The sequence below is a fragment of the Podarcis tiliguerta genome (assembly GCF_965153285.1).
Source record: "Podarcis tiliguerta genome assembly, chromosome: 4".
In the NCBI taxonomy this organism is placed as follows: Eukaryota; Metazoa; Chordata; class Lepidosauria; order Squamata; family Lacertidae; genus Podarcis; species Podarcis tiliguerta.
Genome location: NC_139537.1, coordinates 64,929,632 through 64,950,527, shown reverse-complemented (window position 1 = coordinate 64,950,527; position 20,896 = coordinate 64,929,632). Strand labels below are relative to the sequence as shown.

At 43.9% G+C, this 20,896-nt stretch overlaps 1 protein-coding gene across 3 annotated transcripts in view; it reads left to right on the top strand.

Annotated features, from left to right (window-relative positions):
* The window catches only part of FRMPD4 (FERM and PDZ domain containing 4), a 205,979-nt gene that overhangs the window by 135,762 nt on the left and 49,321 nt on the right, over nt 1-20,896 (top strand). For all 3 annotated transcript variants that reach the window (XM_083437428.1, XM_083437430.1, XM_083437429.1), the window contains exons 3-4: nt 13,278-13,438; nt 14,994-15,096. In XM_083437428.1, coding sequence (XP_083293554.1) covers nt 13,278-13,438; nt 14,994-15,096 — 264 coding nt within the window. The remainder of the gene's footprint in view (nt 1-13,277; nt 13,439-14,993; nt 15,097-20,896) is intronic.

Genomic DNA, 20,896 nt, shown 5'->3' with positions numbered 1-20,896 from the left:
ACAAAAAGGATTCTGCTAATTCCTGGGGGCCGTAGTTTCTATGGAAATGAGAAAGCCAAATCTGTTCTTCTCTTTGTCAAATATTTTGTCAAGGTTTTCACAAAAGAAAATGAAATGAAATGCGGCTTCATAAAATGATATTACTGTCCAACTAAATTTATGGATTCTGTGACAGAGTGAAATCTCTGAGCTGGCAAAAGTGTGTTTAAATATACTGGTTTTATCTTCCAGATTCACTTTTTATTCAATTTGTTTGGCTTATAAACTAGACTGGGGGGGGGGGGGATAGCTTCTTAAACCAATGTAATCATATCTTCTGCCTGCCTTGATGAAAGTGTGTTTTGCGTATTTTATTAACTACTGTTTGTTTTTCTAAATTCAAAAGGTTTGCCTTATTTATATACTAAGTTTACATGAACTTGTTTGGCTTGTTACCTTGGTTACTGAGGCCCATCTTTGTATAGATTTGTGCTGAGGCAACAATTCTTCTACTTAGTAACTTGAGTTTAGGTCTCATATGGTAGCCTTTTCCCTTTTTTCTATGCAGAAGAGTTTAAGTAGAAACTACAAAAACCAGCACCTCAACTTCAGTGTATTTTGGTTATCTTTGAAAGGATTGTGCTTTAAACCTTTTGTCAATATGCAGGAAAGGAAGAAAATCCTACTTTTGTGAATAACAATTTAAGGGCTGCATGCGATGGAACTGTGGGCTCATTATTCACGGTGATAAGCACAGTTGGTTAAGTGATAAGTTTGCAGGATTTTCTCAGTAAGGCAAGTTTTAAGGTCCTAGTTGCTAAGAGATCCTTTGACTTAGCATAAAGTCACAGGTATAAAGTCTTATACCTGTGATTACAAATGAAGCAATGAATTACACGTGGGTACTCTCAAGGTCACAGATTATTTATTGATAACACAATTATATTGCAACTATATAATAATTTCATTGGAGGCAGCACAGAATAAGAATTTTCATCTGCATTGTAGCTGGGGAAAAGAAGGGTTTAACCCCCCCCCCCCCCCCATGCTGCAGTGCCAATTGAAAATCAATTCCCAGTTGCTGGGTTTTTTGTGTTTTTTTTTTCAGCTGACATGTTTAGCATCACAGGTAATTTGGCCATCGCAGAAGGAGGAAATGACAGCAAAACTTTCTGGCTTTGATCCTAACTACCATGAATAGATTTCTGCTCATGGAATAGGTCTTTCCTATCTCCTACTTTTTGCTGAAGTACAATGAACCAATGCTAAAGAACTCTGGATTTGAGGCCCTAATTCTGAGAAATGTTTTATCACAAAGTTATGATTGAATACAGTAAATGACATGCATTTGGTGGTGACCATGATCAATTACATTAGAAAGTTTCTGTTAAATTAGGGTTAATAAGGAGGCATGCTAATTTAATTGGGGATTAATAAATCATTAGATTTCCTGATATTAATATGTTATTTAACTTGAGCAACTTAAATATGTCACTATTAATTAAAAGTGTTGTTCTGCCAATTATGCTGTTCATTTTCATTTGGACTTCACCAAATGCAATTCAAAAATCTACAAGTTAATATACATAAATCTTGTGCATATTCCATCAGAATTATATTATTTCATTTTATTCTTTTGTGTCCTGGCCCTCAGTGCTGGATGAAGAACTGGACTCGGCTTCCAAAAGCCCTAATGCATTAATCAAAACAGTACATAGGCAAAGCTCAGTTTCCACAGGGCAACAAGTGCAGAAGAGGTAGAGATGCATGGCTAAGAGCAAACTAAGACACAGATCCAACAAGGGACACACCCCAGTACTTTTCTTTTAAAAGATAGGGTGGGCACAGCATTTAGCATGACAAGTGACCATTGTCCCAGGACTGGGCAACCAAATGGGCATACCTCAAGTGGCCTGGGTTTGCAAAGTTTGTTCATGCCAGCACTGGTGTTTCTGTGTCCTTGGATACAGAGGCAAAGGTGGCACCAGCTCATCAGTTTTACTCTCAGTTGCCTCCTCCAAAGGAGGAGATTTCTCATTGGCAGGAGGTCTCCAGTGTCACAGGAAAAGGACATTCCTCTGCTAACCTTCTTGGTCCCTCTCCTGCATCCAGCTCTCCACTCCCTGGACTACTGAACACCTCTACAGACTCACCTCCTTCATCCTGCTAGGACCTTCTCCAAGGTCACCTAATTCCAATTCTCTGGGCTCCTCCCATTCCACCTCAGGATCTGATGTTTCTCACCATTACATATCCACAGGGCTTATGACATTTTTAAGACACTTGGAACTTTAGACTTCCCAGTCTTGAGTGTTCAAAAGTTTACTCAGTACAGATGACTCCAGTTTAATATAATTCTCAAAATATCATTGTCACAGCCCGTAACAAAAATTGATGCAGTCTATTTAGGATTTTCCCAGCTCCGAAATGTGGCTCTCTGCCAAATGCAATATAATAAAACCATTTGCTTTTGACTTTGAGAAAGGTTGGAAGAGAAGGCTTCACAATTTTAATGGAAAACAGTTGGGTAGCATATTTTGCTCTAGAAGTTGGTTTTGTTTTGCTTTTTAAAAAAGAACTCAACCCAAACCCTGAAATAACTTGAATTATCTTACTCTCATTTCTTGTTTTGTTTGTTTCATTAAGGAGTTGCAATGCTTCCTTGATTACCCCAAATGTAAATGTCAAGATCCAAATGTCACATTACTTCCAGTTCAATTATTTTGAAGTAACTGTTAGGGAAGGAGTGGAAAGAAGAAAAACTGGCTGGAGGGGAAGTAAGTTATACACAAGTAACATCTGGAGCCTAAACAGCAGCATTGGCTATAGTAATTTCCTGACATTTCACAGTACAGCATATCGAAGCCATTTACACGGTTACAGTCCAAGAAGCCTCTTTGCATGAATGAGTGTGGTCACCTATTTGCATGTCATTGGACTTTTCCCTTTCACATTCTAAGCTGGAAACCTCAGTTGCATAGCAGTTACATGCATGTGTACACAAACACACGCAGAGAAGGGTCTAAGCCAGGGGTCAGCAACCTTTTTCAGCCATGGGCCGGTCCACCATCCCTCAGACCTTGTGGGGGGGCGGATTATTTTTTTTGGGGGGGGGGAATGAACGAATTCCTATGCCCCACAAATAACACAGAGATGCATTTTAATTAAAAGGGCACATTCTACTCATGTAAAAACATGCTGATTCCCGGACCGTTCACGGGCCAGATTGAGAAGGCGATTGGGCTGCCTTAGTTTGCCTACCCCTGGTCTAAGCTTACCAGTGAACTCACTTAGGCAAGCCATTATCCCCACTCTTCTGATAATGCAAAAGGTAAAGGGACCCCTGACCATTAGGTCCAGTCATGGCCGACTCTGGGGTTGCGGCACTCATCTCGCTTTATTGGCTGAAGGATCATCTTCCGGGTCATGTGGCCAGCATGACTAAGCCGCTTCTGGCGAATCAGAGCAGCTCACGGAAACACCATTTACCTTCCCGCCAGAGCAGTTCTTATTTATCTACTTGCACTTTGACATGCTTTCGAACTGCTAGGTTGGCAGGAGCAGGGACCAAGCAATGGGAGCTCACCCCGTCCTGGGGATTTGAACCGCCAACCTTTTGATCGGCAAGTCCTAGGCTCTGTGGTTTAACCCACAGTGCCACCCGCATCCCATCTGATAATGCAAACACCAGTTTTATTTGCATATCCCCTTCCCATATATGCTCAAGGTAGTTTACATCAAACTGGCAAAAATATTGCAATGCATAAAATCATAAACAATCAGCCTTCAGTATCTCAATAGTTGAAACATAATGTGATGGGATGAAGAGCTGCTTGTGTGTAAATTGCAATCCCTCAGAGTTTGAACAGCTTCTCAAACCTCTGCCTGTGACGGAGCCCCTCCAGCATGGCTGCGTCAGTCGCTAGCAGAATCCGAAAGTGGCTGCTTTCGGAAACGTTTCCAACATAAAAGCTCCTTAACGGAAACACGTCTTCTGGACTCTCTGCGTGACAGTTTCCGCCGAGGAACGGGTGTTCCTATAGGAGGTCCTGAGACCTCCCCACTGTTTTCACTGGAAGCATCTCTGAGCCATTCCTCCGACTCTCCTTCCCTTGACGTTCCTGTTCGCCCCCTACTGGTTCCCTCTTCAGGTGTCAAGTCTCTCTCTACCTCAGAGAGCCTTGGCACCTCCTGTCCTGCCGATGGCAGTTCCCTGACATCCACCTCCCCTCCAGGGCCCCCTTCACCCCCTCCCGTCTCCTCCCCTACGGGTTGTGAGGAGGTAAAACCCCGGAAAGAACCTTCCTCATCGTCTGAAGTTTCGAACACCTTTCTCCACTCGTTGTGGTTCCTAGTCTCTCGGTACTCCTCGTCATCTGAGTCCGTTCCTTCTTCCAACTCCGACTCCGCGAATCCTTCCAGTTCCTCTTCCTCGTCTGTGGTGCCGAAATACTCCCTTCTAAACCTTGCTACCGGTTGTGGTTTCCGCGGGAATCTTTGGTGGAACGTTTCTGTTAAAACCTCGTCATTGACCTCCTCTGCAGTCACCCAGGTGTTTTCTGACTCCGGTTCCCCTTCCCACGCCACTAAATACTCCACCTGATTGCCCTTCCACCTGGAATCGAGGATTTCCGCTACATGGTTACTGCTTTCCCTCTCTTCCAAGACCGGTCCCCTGGTGTGCTCCCCTTCACCTCCCCCCTTGTACGGTGACAGTAATGACCTGTGGAACACTGGATGCAATTTCATGTGGTTGGGTAACCGGAGTTTGAAAGCCACTGGGTTGACCTGCTGAATGACCTCAAAGGGTCCCAATCTCTTGGGTCTTAATTTCTTACAACCCCCTTTGAACGGCAACCCTTGGGTGGACAACCACACCTGATCCCCCACCCTTATGGTTTCACCTTCCCTCCTGTTCTTGTCTGCCTGCTTCTTATATTGAGCCTTGGCCCTTTCTAAGTTGAGCTGAAGCTGACGATGGATCGCTTCCATCTCTTCTACAAAATGTTCGGCCGCTGGGACGCTCCATCTCTCGCCCCCCTCCCCCGGGAATGCCCTGGGGTGACACCCGTAATTGGCCAAAAAGGGGCTCATCCCTGTGGACACATGCTCCGCATTGTTGTAGGCAAATTCTGCCAGCGCCAGCTTTTCGACCCAATCATTCCCTCTGTCATTGACATAACACCTCAGATATTGTTGGAGGATGCCATTTGCTCTTTCCGCCTGCCCGTTGGTTTCAGGATGCCGGGCCGTCGAAAAATTGACTTCCACGTGCAGCAAGCTCATGAGCTTCCTCCAGAACCTGGAAGTAAATTGTTTCCCGCGGTCCGAGACAACCCTCAAGGGGGCGCCATGCAGCCGGAAGACGTGTTCTACAAACAACTTCGCTGTTTCTTCCGCTGTGACTGCATGTGAACATGCTACAAAGTGGCACATCTTAGTTAACAGGTCCACTACTACCATGATGGCCGTCTTCCCTTTGGATTTGGGCAGATCCGTCATAAAATCTATTGATACCGCCTCCCAAGGCCGTTCTGGCGTGGGTAGTGGTTCCAATAACCCTGCCGGCGCCCTTCTTTCCCCCTTGGCCCTCTGGCATTGGTCACACCCTCTTACATACTCCTTTACATCTTCCCTCACCTTGGGCCACCAAAACTCCCTGGTGACCATCCACATGGTCTTGTGTTGTCCAAAATGTCCCGCCGTGGGACTATCATGCAACTGCTTGAGTACCCTCCCTCTCAATTCACCTTCTGGTATATACAGTGCCCCTTTGTAATACAATGCCCCATTTCTTTCTTCAAAACCCTCCGGGCTCTCACCCTCTCCCCTGAGGCCTCTGAGCTTATTTTGGGCATATTCGTCAGTTTCCGTTTCTTCTACCAGCTCTCGTCTCCCCACCAGCGCCGCCCCACACACCCAGCGGTCCTCAGGAATGACATGTCTTTCTTCGCTTGCCCCCTCCCCTTCCAAGTACTCTGGTTTGCGTGAGAGAGCGTCCGCCCTGACGTTCTCTGGGCCTGGTACATAACAAATCTCGAAGTGGAATTTGGAAAATTCCTGTGCCCATCTCACTTGCCGTTGGTTGAGTACTCGAGCTGTTCTCCAATACTCCAAATTCTTGTGGTCGGTGCACACTTGCACCTTGTGTTGTGCCCCAATCAATAAATGTCTCCACCTCCGGAACGCTTCGTGAATGGCAAGTAGTTCCCTGTCATACACCGTGTAGTTCCGCTCGGACTTATTCAGCTTCCTCGAGAAAAAGGCACACGGTCTCCACTCCGACGTATTTCTTCCCGGCTGAAGAAGCACAGCCCCCACCGCTCTGTCTGACGCGTCTGTCTCCACCCTCATGGGCTTCTGTAGGTCCACATGCAGAAGTTGTTCTTCCGAAGCGAAAGCCCTTTTCAGTTCTTCAAAAGCTCTCTCCGCCTCCGCCGTCCAAACAAATTTCTTCTTGCTACTGAGGCAGTCGGTGATGGGCGCCGTCAAGTGTGCAAAATTCTTGATGAACTTCCGATAAAAGTTCCCAAACCCCAGGAATCTTTGCACATCCTTCTTGGTTTTCGGTGTCTTCCATTCCAGCACCGCCTGGACCTTGCCTGGATCCATGGCCAATCCTTGGTCTGACAGGCGGTACCCCAGGAATTCCACCTCCTTGGCATGAAACTGGCACTTCTCCAGTTTCACCCACAGCTGATTGGCTTGCAGCCGGCCCAACACTTCTCTCACGTCCCTCACATGCTGCTCTTCATTTTCCGAATACACCAACACGTCATCCAAAAAGGCCACACAATTCTTGTAGAGCAACGGCCCCAGGACGTGGTTGATAAAACTTTGAAAACATGCGGAGCCGGCTTGGAGACCGAAGGGCATTACGAGGTATTCAAATGCTCCCAAAGGGGTGAACATGGTGGTCTTCCATTCATCCCCCTTCCTTATTCGTATCAGATTATACGCCCCCCGCAGGTCCAGTTTTGTAAAAATCTTCCCCTTCCTCACCCTGGTCAGAATGTCATCAATTCGGGGCATAGGAAAGGCCAGGGGTTCCGACACGGCGTTTAGGGCCCTGAAATCCACTACAAGTCTCGGCTTATCTGTGTTTTTTTTGTCCACAAAAAACACTGGGCTGCCCCCCACCGCTCGGGACTCTCTGATGAAACCCCTCTTCAGGTTTTTGTCAATGAACTCCCTCAGCTCCTGCATCTCCCTGTCTGACATGGCGTACAGCTTGCCCACTGGGAGTTGAGCCCCCGGGAGTAGGTTGATTTGACAGTCAAAGGGTCTATGCGGCGGCAGTTTGTCCGCTTCTCTTTCGCTGAATACGTTGCTCAGATCTGCATATTGCTGAGGCACCTCCCCTTGCTTCATTACCTCCATCCCAGCTAAGGTGATCTTGGCTCCCCCTGGATCCTTCCCCTGCTTGCAGTGTTCCAGGCAATGCGCCGACCCAAAGGAGACCACCCTCTGGTGCCATCCCACTAGAGGATCGTGTAGTGCCAGCCAGCTCATCCCCAAAATAATGGGAGCTCCTCCCAATGTGGCCACATTAAACGCTATCCTCTCGGTGTGTCTTGCCACCCTCATTATCATGGGAACTGTCTGTTGGTTCACTTCTCCTCCCAACAGCTCTCTGCCGTCAATCGTGGTTACCTGCAGGGGTTTACTTAAGGGGAGGGTTTGTATCTGGTGCTCAGCTGCGAACTCCTTACTCATGAAATTACAGGAGCTGCCTGAATCCAGCAGGGCCTTGATCTGTAGGGGGTGTCCATTTGGCAGCTCTAGCAACACCTCTATCACTAGAGCAGGTCTGGGAGGTTCTGGTGCGGGCACTCTCACTGCTTTTGAGCCTGGCTGCTGTGCCCCGACGGCAGCCAGGCGTTGGCTTTTACTTGCTCTGTGCTTTCCTCCTCCTCTCCCCCAACAGCTCCTGCCATGCCTTGCCATTCCTTTCTCCGTGGACAGACTCTGGCAAAGTGTCCTGGCTGTTGGCAGAGATAGCATTTTTCCCCGCCCTTTCCCTCTTTCTTCCGCCCTTCACCGATGTTTGAAACTGTGCACGCACGCGCTGTTCCCACTTCCATCGGCTCTGCCGGCGGGAAAGGCTGCTCTGGAATGTCTGGAATGCGGAGCTCCCTCCAACGTTCTCCTTTCCCCTCCCGCTTCTCCAAAGCCCTCGCTTCCTGGCGCGCTCCAATGGCTAGCGCGGCTTTAGTCAGCTGGTCCATAGACTCTGCTCTGGGGTTCCGGGAAAGTTCATCTTTCAAGGACGAAGACAGACCCTCTTCGAAAAGCATTTGAATGGGCTCAGAAGCCAAGTCCCACCCCAATCGATGAATCAACATAGTGAACTCAGTCCAGTACTCACGGACAGTCCGGTTTCCCTGTTTGCAAGCCATTAACTGCCTTCGCACCCCTCCCTGCTCAATGTCACTGGAAAACATCAGGTCCATGGCACGAAAAAACTTCATCGCGTCCTTTAGGATCTCATTATTTGCTGCCATCAAGGGTCTAACCCAGTCCTTCGCCCCTGATTCGAGGTGGCTAATTACAAAAGCCACTCGCGATTCCTCATCAGGGAAGTCATCGAATTGCAGATTGAGAGCATATTGCATCTCTGTCCTAAAGGCATGGTAGTTCCTGGGGTCCCCCCCAAATTTCTGCACCAATCCTGGCATCTTTCTGTTGAGTGGGGTGGCTTTCTCCCTCCCCCTCTCTGCATCCTGAGCCCTCCTTTCTTCCAGCCTCGCCGTCTGCAAGGCAAGCTGGATTTCCAACGTCCTATACCTTTCCTCCAGGCTTGGACCTCCTCCAGCTGCCCCTCCGGTTCCTGCTGGTTCGCTCATGATGCCTCTCCCTGGCACAAGCTAGCTGTCGGTGACTTTCGGATTGCTGTGATGGGATGAAGAGCTGCTTGTGTGTAAATTGCAATCCCTCAGAGTTTGAACAGCTTCTCAAACCTCTGCCTGTGACGGAGCCCCTCCAGCATGGCTGCGTCAGTCGCTAGCAGAATCCGAAAGTGGCTGCTTTCGGAAACGTTTCCAACATAAAAGCTCCTTAACGGAAACACGTCTTCTGGACTCTCTGCGTGACAGTTTCCGCCGAGGAACGGGTGTTCCTATAGGAGGTCCTGAGACCTCCCCACTGTTTTCACTGGAAGCATCTCTGAGCCATTCCTCCGACTCTCCTTCCCTTGACGTTCCTGTTCGCCCCCTACTGGTTCCCTCTTCAGGTGTCAAGTCTCTCTCTACCTCAGAGAGCCTTGGCACCTCCTGTCCTGCCGATGGCAGTTCCCTGACACATAATAAGAAGGCAATGCATACATTTCAAAATCCATTAAAGCAACTCCTCATATGGGGATACTGGCCTGTCCTATAGATTTGCTGAGCTAATGTTTGCAAAGGTCTTTAAGCACAGTGATCTCTGTGTCTTATTAAATATACAAGATGTATTTATTATTGGAGTTTATCTCTGCACTTAATTTATATGTGAATGGACATTAAGGAGAGGAATAAATAAGAGTTACTTTATTACAACTGTTGACAACAATCTATGAGCCAAACTGCACTAGACATTTCAGAGCAGGCCTGAGAAGAACCTCTCTTCGGAAGCTTTGGGGAGAGAGAATTCCCCATTATTCTCATTAATACCAGCCCCTCCCACAGCTGAGGCACTTTGCATGTAGACAAAGTTCAGGTTTTTAAAAATGCAATGTCAAGTGTGATAATCGTCTCTTCTCTTGTCGCTAAAGTGACTAGGGAGTAAATTTGCCTGGGATTGCTGCAAAAATGTTTTAAGAGCATTCTGATTACATGCTACTGGTTTGGGAACTTTCATTCAGAAGCATTTGAGTACAGTGTACTCTAGTCTTCTAAAGTCTAGACCACACAAACACACATGTCTGTATGCATGTATATCAGTTTTGCTGGGTTTACCGGTGTTTTTTCATTATAGATTAGACACATCAGTGCCTTATTCTTCATGATGGAGAAAAGCTTAAGAACATCACCTGAAGGCATATTGGAGTTCTGTTTGTAGACTGAGGTTCAATTTAAGCAGATGTGTTGCTGTCATTCTCCTTAGAATGAAACCTGTCACAGATACAACTAACAAGAATTGTTCATTCCACTTTAGTACAGAGCCCTTCAACCTCAATTAATTTACCATGTGTTTTCAGTTCTCCAGCCCACTTTACTCTGCTTTATCTTGTAAACTGCATTTCATTAAGACTCTGCAACCGGGTTCACCGATGCATTTTTATGAGGTGAAAAAATAGCTCTCAGTCTCTTTCTTCTCAGGCCAATTTCTTTTCTAAAGCATAAGTTTGTTGACTAATAACGTAGGAAGATGGCATAAGCACATATCAGCAGTAATGTGAATAGAGAAAAATCCTCAAAGGCTTGTGTTCACACAATTTCAAATTTAGCAATACTCCACATGAAGGTATGTACTACATATGCAATGCATGATGTGATATGATCTGGACATGCCCATGTACACCTGTACAACTTAAGAGTGATTCCCTTGATGCCCTTTCAGAGTGATTACTAAGTGTGCTGACTCGGCGACATAATTGGCTGCGTCCAACATTTTTATTCTGTGAACAGAAACTTCAAGTTTAAATGGATTTTTTATCCCAACCTTCAAATTAAATTTGCCAGGGTGGCTTCCATACAAAAAAAATTGTGTGAGATGTAACGGAAAGCGTTCCCACTCACTGGAGGAGATTCCTACTTTCGTAAGGACCTCTTCACTCACTGAAGAGTTCTTCCGTCAGCCTTGGGCACCCTACAACAACTTCACTAGTATACACCAGAGAGAGATGAGTTACATTTATGTGGGGTTCAGAAGTATCTGGGAAATTGCCATATAGAAAAAAACAAATACCAAAGTCCCCAGTTATAAGTCATTATGCACCATTTCTCTGTTCAGGTTTGTAGATGTATTTCTGCTTTCTTGTGTTTAGGTCTAGATGTTCTACATTTTGTATGAGGAAGGCAAGGCAGCCTTTGGCATGTTTGTATATGATTGATTTGACCAAGATCAATTTTATGTAAAAGCTGTATGTGACTTTATTTTAAAAAAGAAAATGGACTTTATATAAAAAACAAAAAACAGATCCTTTTCCCCACCCCTTTCTAATTACATTTCTACCATATGCTCATCCAGATGGCTTCTACTTATAGAGCGCTATAAAATGACCTAACTTCAGAGGATTTAATCGCTGAAGAAGCTTATGAACAAATAGAATTGACACTTTGTCAGAAAAGGGGGGGGGGAATCAGAATTCCCCTCCCCTTGCTTTGATGCGAAGTTTCCAATTCACCTGATGTGGTTGTCATATAGCCTATATATTGAGTATATATATTGAGTAAAACACTGCAAGGATGAAAATGCAGGAACCAGGGCGTAAGAGGCACCTGACAACGAAGCAGCCATTTTGAATGTAATCTAGTCTGGGCCTATTTGTTGCCTTGATGTAAGACTGTCTGACGACTCCATATCTACACCACCTTGAGCTTCCTAGAGAAAGGGCAGAAAAGGAAGATTATAAATGCAGAATTGTGGAAAGGGGAAGTTGACTTTTAGAAATGAATATTTTTTTAGCTGATTGAGCAGACAAAGTATTCATACAAGAGTCCTCATGATAATTCGCTTTGCTTTGCTTTACACCCTGTAGGCATTTTCCTTAAATGATCAGAAGATGTTAACTTCACAGTACTTATTTGACTGCCAAATACTAATGGTTTGTTGTGTGATGTTAGTTTGTAGGTAGAGAGATAAATACATAACAAACACATTATTCCAGTGTTCCTATTTTATTCCTCCTGGTTTTAATACTTTAACAGGAAGGTCTAAGTTGACTTTGAAAAGAGATCTAAATACTATACAAATTTAACAATAGAAAATTTAAATTAGGGTAGGATATAGGAAGGTTGTTTTCTGCTGCTCCAGAGAAGCGGACATGGAGCAATGGATCCAAACTACAAGAAAGAAGATTCCACCTAAACATTAGGAAGAACTTCCTGACAGTAAGAGCTGTCCGACAGTGGAATTTGCTACCAAGGAGTGTGGTGGAGTCTCCTTCTTTGGAGGTCTTTAAGCAGAGGCTTGACAACCATATGTCAGGAGTGCTCTGATGGTGTTTCCTGCTTGGCAGGGGGTTGGACTCGATGGCCCTTGTGGTCTCTTCCAACTCTATGATTCTATGATAGGGTTTTGGAGGGGGTTGTGGTAGTCTATGAGAAGTCCATCTATCGCTCTTTCCAAGTTTCCTGTCTGGCTGAATGTTTGTAATTTGTGTTGGGTGAGCTGGGCAGATTGCTGCCTTGGGCATGGTGCTGATCAACCCTACGTTTAGTCCTGGGGAATGTCAGTATTCATGCTGACACACTTTGGATTTGGTTTTGTTAACCAGGCAAGAAGAGAGGGTGACCTGAAAGTGGGAGATTTTACAACTGTCTCCTTGTCATGGGCAGGTAAACATTCTGTTGACATATAGGAATATTCCACACCTGGAAGTTGACTGATCCAGATGGCTTCCAGATAGCTCTGGGGAGTTTCCTGGCTGATGGGTGGAATGCCATTGATGTGACTGCTCCTGAACATCTTCTCACACATAGCTGGTGTCTATTATGAATGCTCTTTGTAATACCTACATTTTATAATAGCCTATTTTCTAGAATCATTGCCAAATCACTTCCAAGAACCTTCTGATCAGATGGAGTTACCATCACCTATAGTCTGAATCAGTATAAGGCAGCTTTCTAAGTTCACTGTATCACAGCTAAATTAACCCTACTCAGGATCTCAGCATCCCTCTTCTCCAACTTGTCTGAATTCAGTTTTCCCCTTCACTATTCACCTTCATCCATCCCACTGCCATCCACTCCACCGCAGCCTCCAAACCTTGGTTTAGGAGACAAAATTTGAATTAAATTTACCAGTGCCGTATCTGCTAGTCCCCCTGTGTGTTATTTACTAGGTAAGAAAGTGTCCATGCTGATGTACTGAAGTGTAACTTTACTACTGTTATTACTCTCTGGAACACTTCGACTGGACTTGCATGTATTGTGTAAACACCAAGAAGGCACAAGGTGAACCCAATTATGAGTGTTCTGCTGATATGTACTTAGGATGTTTTATGTAGATTTGAAGTTTTATTCCTCATTTCTCCAACATAAGATGATGAATTTTAAACTAATATGACTTTGTCCTCAGTTTTTATGTCACTCTGTCACCTAGGTAAGTAACCTTTAACAGATAACATATATATTTTATGTTTCTTTTTCCCTTAGTCACATAACGCAGTCTGCCCCTTTTGATGACCCACGATTAGACAGCTGCCAAATCACACCTCCAGCCCCTCGGAAAGTGGAAATGAGGCGAGATCCAGTGCTGGGATTTGGTTTTGTGGCTGGCAGTGAAAAGCCTGTGGTGGTGCGCTCTGTCACACCAGGTATGGTTCCTTCTATGTTTGAGTTATTCTAAAACTTATGACCTAGCAGAAGAATGGATCTGATTATTGTGTGTAACTGACTGCATTATGATTTCAACATTTCTGCTTTCTGCTGTGAATCCTTCTAATGTACAGCCATAATCAACATTAAAGCTTATATTGGTGACTAGGTTGGCACTTTCCCTCATCTGAAATTAATTAGCAGGTGGCACATTACTATCAATCATTCCTCCACTGTGGCTGTCACTTAATAATGGAGAGCAGCATCTCACAGACCTGGCCTGCTTTACCTACTCAGTATCCCAGGATCTGGGATATCTTGGATGCTTCTTAAAGCACAAGGACCACACTTATGGGAAGTGTGCAAGGGTAGATGGTTATCTGTGGTTAGGCAGAGCCTAACCAGGATCTACTTCGGTTCTTCCTCCCACTCTTAGAACCCTTAGGTCAACCTGCTAGAATCAAGTACAAATGCAATATGGACATACACTTGGAATTAAGAAAGAGCTCAGGAATTCCTGCTTTCAGGACCTGAACAAAGCTCATAATCCATTCCCATTTTTGCCTTGTTTCTTCATTTTAGCAGGCTAATTTGAAAAGGAAAAAAATACTAATGTTGCTGTTACTTGGAAGTCAGAAATGTTTGATAATCTACTGCAAATCACCCAGTGATCTACCAGTAGACCCTGGTCTAGCTTCTGCCCATCCCTGCGTTATCCCTGCTTCATGTGCCAGGAGGGAATTTCAGAAGTCTGAAATAAGAAGCTGAAATTGATACTAAAACTACTATTGGTACAATTCTTTGATCTGTCAGCAAGTTTTGATTGTATATCTATACATCTCACGTGGACGGGCAGATATCATCGCTTTCCCACTGATATTTGATATCTCCAGCGCAAAATGCTTGAAGGAGTGCCACCTCCTATATCAGCTGAGCCAGCCCAGAGATCTGTAGAGATGGTCCTTTTGGGCATCCCACTAGTGAGTGTAGCTCACTGTGTGGTGAAGTGGAATAGGACCTTCTCCTTAGTAGATCCCCAAATGTGGAATTCCCTCCCTGCAGTGCTGTGGCTGGTCCTTGTACTTCTAGATTTGCAGCATCTAGTTAAATACATGTCTGTTCACCCAAGCTTTTGGTGGAAATTTATCATTTTGATTATTATCTTATTGTTATGATGTACTGCTGCTGAATCTATTGAAATGATGTTTTTTAAAAAAACCATTTTCTCACTTGCTTGTTGGTGGTGTTACAGTTTTATGATAGAATCAACAGAACTGTATTGTGTCTGTTGTTGAGATTGGGTTCTGTTTTATATAATATTTTGTAAGCCACTCGGGGATCTGTTTTTCATGTAGGGCAATTTAAAAGCAAAGTGAATTAATATTTTTGAATGATTAAAACTAGCCTTCAACAAGGATGATCTCGATGTAGAAGGTACTTCACATCTCCATCATAGTAATATATAATGAATATCTACTATCTGCCTAACAGAGACGTTTTATTGGCACATTTGAAATGATGTATAATCTGTGCTTGAATGTCGTATGTTTATAGGGGGTCCCTCTGAAGGAAAACTTATACCGGGAGATCAGATCATAATGATTAATGATGAGCCTGTCAACACTGCTCCAAGGGAGAGAGTCATCGACCTCGTCAGGTAGTTGTTTGTTTTTGTTTTATTTTGAGTAATAAACTACTCTAGCAACCTGTGGTTTGATAAACACCATTTCACTTTTGCATTCAGTATTAGTAGTATTAATAGGTAGGTAATAATTTTATTGGTTTAGCTATAAGCCACAAGACAGAAAGCCAACCCTACCCTCAAACCTGAGGTACAAACTCAGCTTTTATACTGCTTTCAAAAGCCATGTGTTCCCTCAAATAATCCCGAGAACTGTAGTTTCTTATGGGTGCTAAAAGTTGTTCAGAGACCCATATTCCCTTCATAGAGCTGTATTTCCCAGATGGATGGATGATTAAACCACTCTGGGAACTGTAACTCTGTGTGGGGGAAAAGCTTTCAAATACTGTATTGTATATGGCTGTATGTGGTACATTCATTGTTCCTATTCTACATATATTGGAATTAGGTTGCCCAAGTGTTGGTGTTGTTAGGAAAAGATGAAAAACTGTAGTCTGTGAAAAGAAAATATGTTTAAAAGCTATCTATGGCTTTTTAAAGGTGTTTTCTTTTTTTTTACTCCCCAAGACCACCTGTGACAAGCAGGGATTTTATACAGGTTAACAGTCTGACTATGGCAGACACAAAAGCTGTCGACTTGAACAAATTACTAGTGAAACAGCTTGGCAGGTGACAAGTATGAAATTAATAGCTAGTTATATGTACTTGTGTATTAGAATCATCTTGACAAAGACAGAAGGATTATAAGAAAGAGAGCCATGGAAACTGGGAACTTACTGAAGCCAGCTTCAAGGAATATGAGATTATGAAGGAAGAACAAGGAGTTTTGCTGTGAGCAGAACCCCCCTCGGAATTTCTACTTTGCCCTGTTGTGACTTCCATGATCTTCTCAGCCTCCATAAGAACTGGAGACATTCAGTTTTTAAATGAAAGCAGAGAGTCTCAGGAGTCTGTACTCCATCCTAGGCATCAGATTCTTTTTTTTGCTTCAAAGCAATGGTGTATGCAATCCTCGACTATATGCAGTTTCCTGCAGGCGAATTCAGGCAGTTGATTGTAGGTCTTTTAAGCAAACTTCTGTCATTCTAGAATCCTAGATGAGCCATGCATTTTGCAGGGCTAATTCTGTGTGTAACCCCTTTGATACCAATTTAGTCAGGCAATTGTAAACGGATCCTGTAAGTGGTACTGAATTCCTGGAGGAATACTGCGATGGTGATGTCCTTACTGTAGAATGCTACCCTTTCTTTCCTGTGTCTGCCTGCCGCTGGGACTTTTGACAGCAGTTGTCTTCCCTTTAATGAGTTTCAGTGAGCTGTATTACAGTTACATAATACTTCATTCCACATAAAGAGCTTACTATCGTCTCAATGGGGACATCTGGAATGATTAGGAAAAGTACAGTACAATCACCACATCATGGCAAAAAGTAATCCATGGTGACAATGTGATGAGGCATCCCTTCTGTGAGGCAACATAGCCCAAGATTATAAATGATTTGGGTACTTTTGTGTATTCAGAAATTGGGCTTCCCTTCCTTCCCCCATTCCCCATTCTCTCTAAAAAATAAACTTGAAAGATACATGAATCCAAGGGGTATGATTTTTCTGCACAAAATAATGAAAGTTAACAAAATGAAACTATGGCCTGGTTGGCAAGTAACACTAAACCAAACTATGGCTTAATATGAATGAGCAAACATGTTGGTGCACATTTAGAAAACCAGGGCTGCTGCACTCCTCCCCTTCTGCTGCTTTGCTACTGGAAGCTAAGCCATGGTTTGGCTTAATGTTACATGCAAACCTGGGCTCATGGTTTGTCTTTCCCTAAACAAACCATGAGTTTTAACCAGGGTTTGGGGTAGACACACCACAGGGCCCAGGTTTGTATGTATCACTAAGCGAAACCATAGCTTAGCTTCTGGCAGTGTAGCAGTAAGCAAAACCGGGGAGGTGCAAAGTGTTTGCAGTTTTCTAAATGTTTGGCATACATGTCCAATCTACATATAATTGGCTATTTGCTGGCTATTACATGATTACATTATTTACTGCTTAACAGGTTAAAAAAAATCATAGAAAAGTGGCATGTCACTGAAGCATCTGGTCAGGAACTCTTGTTCTTAGGTGTCTACAGGCAAGTAGTTTTTGGACCCAAAAGATTTACAAATGTGATCCTCCAGCTGTAGTCCAAATGTGTATCTGAAGTGATATTTTTGAATGTGTGCATTTTGACTCCTGCCTTGCGGTAGGAATTTTGACTGAGAGTCTATCACGGTTCACGTTGATCAGCCTTCTTGTAGGAAAACTCTCTCTGGAAGAACGTGAAGTTAAAGGTCTAGAGACTACCAAGTAGATTCATTAAAAAATAATGAACTGTGGTTCATCCACATTTCTCATTTTACTGGGCTCCTGCTATGCTGACCATGCTTAATTAGAGTGTTCGTCGCCTTTTGAAGCCCAGTTGCTCAGATAGTGTTATAGTATAGTTTGCATCGGTAAGCTCTCATTATTCCTTGGCACACTGAACTGCCCTTCTTCTTGCGTTTTGCTCTGCTGAGTTTCTTTTCCCCCAGGTGAATGACCCCCCATGGACAAAAAATAAGAAAACGGCTTGCTTATATCAGTATCTGTAAACCAGACTTGTGCTTTACAAGAGGGGCAGAGGTGCTTCTTTTACAAGCAAAGAAACAGGGAATAAGTTGCTTCTAAAAGCCAAGCTCAATTCTTACTATATTATTAAACTGCAGAAGGAGAGTGGGTAACGTGCATGCCAAGCAGCTGAGGTCTATTTAAAGAACCTGCTGTGTTGCTACGTAGCAGCAGCTGCTACTGATTTTATTATGCTGGTGGTGCCTGTTCTGGTGTCTTAAAGTTAATCACAGTATAGTTTGGAATTAGAGTGATTTTAAATATGTATGTATGTATGTATGTGTGTATGTATCAACACACACCATAGCAGACTTCTGCATTCCCCCCAGAAAAATGCTCCATTTATTCCATGTCGAGCATGCTGCAAAGTGTACAATACAAATAATGACTGAAGGGAATTTTATGCCTTTAATCGCCAAGAGTGAGGTATGATTTTCAGTTTGTATTGTTGCACACACCCTCATCTCCAAGCAATGAGAGGCTTCAGGGGTTTGAGCACTTACCCAGGTTTGGTTTCTTTGGAATGAAGGTCAGTGGCAACTGTGGTGTCTGTAGGATATATGGCTTCATTTACACAGATATACAGCTTGAACTAGGATTGCCACCTTCGTTCTGGCAAGATAAAGGACAAGGCAGTTGGGTTTTTGTTTTCAATCTGGTACTAAAGTGACTTCAAAGCAATCTGTTAGAGTCTATTGCAGCCTAACAGGATGGCCCCTCTGGAATTTGTCGTGCGCACACATACACATGAATTGGTAAATCTGTCTGTGCTTGGCTACCCAGAGCTTAAATACACGACCTTTCCTGCACCCTTGCAAACACGTGCATTTGGAGAGGATTCCTAACTTGGGGGGGGGGGGGGGAGAGAGAGAGAGAGAGAGAGAGAGAGAGAGAGAGAAGACCCAAAATATAGGACAAAACTGTATCAATACAGGATGCAGCATTTTACATTGAAATATGGGACAATCCTGTATTGTACAGGACAGGTGGCAGCCCTTGAGCATTAGATGGAAGGGCTCACTGCAATAGCACTCCAACAGATCCTGCCTCCCCAGAAGGCTTCCAGGTGGGTTTGCAAAGCCATAGCTATCATTTTAGCACAGAGATAAAATCAAGCCTCTCTGTTTCCACCTTCCAGCCCCAGACAGCCTCATCTAGGGACTAGCCCTGGCTGTTGTTCTTCTGCCTCTGGGTTGATTTAACACTTGACCAGGTGAGAAAGGTGAAGGCCCACCCATTTATCTCTCTGGCAACATGGCCTGCTCTTCATTCATGTAAATAGAGTGTGCTTACAGGTCCACCTATGGCATATTAGCCTGGCAAACAAGCTGCTCTGACCAGTTCAGCAGTTCCTTCTACGACAAACTCCCCTCTTGTAGATAGGAAACCACAGGCTTGGTTGAGACCTGCAGCCAGCATTGAAACCAGCTGCCAAATCCTATAACGTAATATACACAAAGAAATTGTGACCACTTATCCTTTCTGTCCTTTGTGAATGTTTTTCCTTGCACAAATATCCTGAGCAAACAGTGTTTGACTATGTGCTCCTGCTGCTGTATTCCAGCGACAGCTGAGGCTACTACTCAGTATCCTGCACTCATTAGGTGTAAAAGGGTAAGGATACCCCTGACCGTTAGGTGTAGCATCCACCTAAGGGCCACGGGGACTTGACTGACAGACCTGTTGGAGGTGATGGAATGAAGTTAGAGATCCACAAATTTGTGATGCTAGGGGACTTAAAGCTAAATCTGCCTTATCTGGCTTAAGCTTCAGACATTATGGCTATTATGGGCATATTAGCAGTTTGAGGGGTGGAGCTAGGTCCAAAATAATGGCTCAAGAATGATGCCAGGTGCTAGTTGGATGAGCTGTATATTCAAGTACAGGCCTATATCTGAGTTACTACAGGAGTCAGCCTGTCAGATCTACAAAAATAATCCAGTAATCTACTCGTAGAGTCCAATCTAACCTCTGTCTACCCTGTATAGTACAGGCAGACAGGTGGCTGATATTCCAAAGGCAGCATTGCAGTGGAAGGGAAGCAGCTACTCTGTCTGATTTTTTCCTGAGGAGGCAGCAATTATATAAGACTAGCTGGTCCCTTATTGGCTCCTGGGTCCACATGGCCTGGGCTGATAGGCTGCAGTACATCCTTCTGGCCATTATCTGGATAGTACTTTATAGCAGCAAAATGAGTCCAAAAGTTCCTCTTACCTGAGAGCTGCCCATTGGCACAGGGAGTAAAACACTTGACTCTCACTGACAGAGTTCCTGGTTCAAGCCTGTTGGTTCCCTAGGAAAGGTAGTGTTCTTAATGTTTTATAGACCAATCATTGGATGAGTACTTTTTGCTGGGAGAAACTGAAATGGTCTCTCAGAGACTAATTTACTGTTTTAAGAAAGTTTTCAATTTTTCCCAGTTTGCCGCAACATATTCTAATTGCTAATGTGGCACAGTTGAGAACATTTTGATTTCTCATTTGAATCTCTGTGCTGTCAGTTTTATTTCATACATGAGAAAAGTGAGTAACACTCCTCTAAAACAAATTGTCACATTGTTTAGCATATATCCCTATGGTTCTCTGTGTTGTTTTCCCAAACAATTAAAGAACCTGGAGTCTGCATTTGAATCATAAACATGGATTTATTTGACACTAATGGTGCTTGTTGCTGAACACATGAGGTTTCACAGGATGCTGAAAGACTATTATTTCCTTTGACTGCATAGAATTGTGTGAAAGCTCTTAGGTACCTAAAGATAGTAGATACAGTGGTATTTGTGTAGTTCTTTGATATCGCTTGTAAGTTTATAATAAGCAAAGGAACAAATCTGATCTGGGCAATCAGTTGACATAAATTCCATACTTTGTTAGAGTATTAGTGAAACTTTTGAAAATAGTGACTAAAAGATTTCATAGAATCATTGAATAAGGGTCATGTTGTCCACCTCCTGGCAATGCAGAAATCTCAAGTAGATCATGCATGACAGATGGCTATCCAACTTCTGCTTAAAAGCCTCCACGGAAAGAGAGCCCACTACCTTTATGGGAGTCTGTTCTTTGGTAAACAGCTCTTACTGTAAGAAAGTTCTTCCTGATGTTTAGGCAGAATCATCTTTCTTATAACTTGAATCCATTGTTTCAGGTCCTAGCCTCTGGAGCTAGAGA